This window comes from Miscanthus floridulus, chromosome 11, assembly GCF_019320115.1.
Source record: "Miscanthus floridulus cultivar M001 chromosome 11, ASM1932011v1, whole genome shotgun sequence".
Taxonomy (NCBI): Eukaryota; Viridiplantae; Streptophyta; class Magnoliopsida; order Poales; family Poaceae; genus Miscanthus; species Miscanthus floridulus.
This window is the reverse complement of record NC_089590.1, coordinates 10,039,094-10,040,874: the sequence shown is the minus strand read 5'-3', so window position 1 is coordinate 10,040,874 and position 1,781 is coordinate 10,039,094. Positions and strand designations below refer to the sequence as shown.

Sequence of the window (1,781 nt, the reverse complement as noted above, 5' to 3'; positions counted from 1 at the left end):
TCTACATATATGTCATTCATTCTAATATGGAACTACTGTAATAATCTATGTATATGTCATTCAATCTGATCTACTGTAAAACATAAACATGCTTGCTGTTAATACATGACATGATACTGCGATTTGAAAATAATATATATGTTGTACGATGCTATAATCAAGTAGAGAATATTATGATTTTGCTTAATCTTCTTCATAGTATCATGAAGTGAAGAGTACTATTAAAATTGATTTCCTCATTTTGTATGCAGCATCCTCATGGCATCCGGGAACCAAGGGTCTGCCCCAAGGGCATTAGTTGTCGAGGATATCAAAGTTGATTGTGTGATTCTCATGCATATGTTGCACAAACTTAACTGCGAGGTTACTGCTGTTGAGAATGGGAAAGAAGCTATTGACCTTTTTGTGGAAGGGAAAACATTTGACATTGTTTTCTTAGATAAGGATATGCCCATAATGTCGGGTCCTGAGGTACGGTATATATTTTAAATTGATATATAGTAGATTTATATTTATTTCATGTTATTTTTTATGAACATTAATCTCAAGTTTCTCCAAAACTTATAGAAAAAAGATATCTTCTAGCATTTCGACTTACTAGTATTACTTATCAGTTATTTCACCTGTTGTATTATGTTACAGCATAACAAATAAAAAAACTTGTAGCGTATATGAAGCTAACGAACCAATTTAGTTATTTTTATGGTAGGTTTTTATTGCCCTAGTAATACAATATAAACTTAAGCATCATCAAAATTAAATTAGGACTCATAACTGACAAAAGTTTAATTTCTTGGTGGATTGTTTGGCAGGCTGTGGCCAAGATCCGTGCCATTGGACCTACTGAGGTGAAAATTATTGGGGTCTCAGCAGATTTTGGTGGCCGGGAGGCATTCATGCAAGCTGGTGCTGATGTGTTTGTGCCCAAACCAGTGAAGCTTGAGACTCTCGAGGCTATGCTCGAGGTGGTCATTAGCAAGAAGAACATGAGCGGCTAGGAACAGCATGTAGCAACAACATAATATTTGCTTGTGGATTATTATTCGAATTTCATGCTTTATTATAGGTTATTTGCTTTGTTGGGGTGAGAGAACTCTGCAAGTTGTAATAGTTTCGAACAAATTTGGATACTTTCTATGATAATTAATTTATGTTTGAAGACAATCTGATCTTTATCGTTCGATGGGTTATGTTGGGGTCCACTTCGTGAATTAGGTGGCATGGCTCCTTGTTTCCGTGCCTTTGTCTCTTGTCTTTCAGGTGACGCTCGAAGCTTTAGGCAAAGCCCCTTGAAGGTAGACCGCGCAAGCCATCCGGACGAGACTAGAAGCTTTGCTAAGATGAAGCATTATGAGAAAGAGATAAAGATGAGACTAGCTGCGAACACAAGGTTAATATGTGCCCTTGTGTGTCAATCGAGTTTGTGGTGAGTGATTGTCAGGAGATGATCAGACTAACCATGGCGTGAGTATGCATGTGCAACATGTCTCTTGGTTGTGTTAGTGTGCAGGTGTGGTGCACAGGACGATCGATAGACATGGTGAAGGTCAATTAAATACGTGTTGTGCCGATGGACTAGGAGCAGTGAAGGACAGACGTGAGGCTTGGACTGAGGGGCCAAGATGGCTGAAAGACTAATCATGGTGGCTGACACTTGGGGACATCAACTAGCAAGAGTACATGAAGAGGAGTTGACCGTGATGACGAAGTCAAGACAGCGGTTGACCAAGTCAAGCGGAAGGCGCTAGAGGACTTGGTGATCAGACGGTCGAGGATGATGG

The 1,781-nt window shown here is 39.4% G+C and overlaps 1 protein-coding gene across 1 annotated transcript; it reads left to right on the top strand.

The window, feature by feature from the left end:
- The first annotated feature begins 258 nt into the window (after positions 1-258).
- On the top strand, positions 259-998 carry LOC136491632 (two-component response regulator ORR42-like). The gene is made up of 2 exons (XM_066487915.1): positions 259-471; positions 813-998. Exons 1-2 carry the CDS (start codon positions 259-261, stop codon positions 996-998), a joined length of 399 nt encoding a protein of 132 aa, XP_066344012.1.
- The last annotated feature ends 783 nt before the right edge of the window (positions 999-1,781 follow it).

Bases quoted from the DNA above. Each gene is read 5' to 3' on its own strand.
- LOC136491632 (XM_066487915.1), top strand. From the start codon at position 259: ATGGCATCCGGGAACCAAGGGTCTGCCCCAAGGGCATTAGTTGTCGAG. The intron at 472-812 runs GTACGGTATATA...ATTGTTTGGCAG, and splicing joins CCATAATGTCGGGTCCTGAG to GCTGTGGCCAAGATCCGTGC.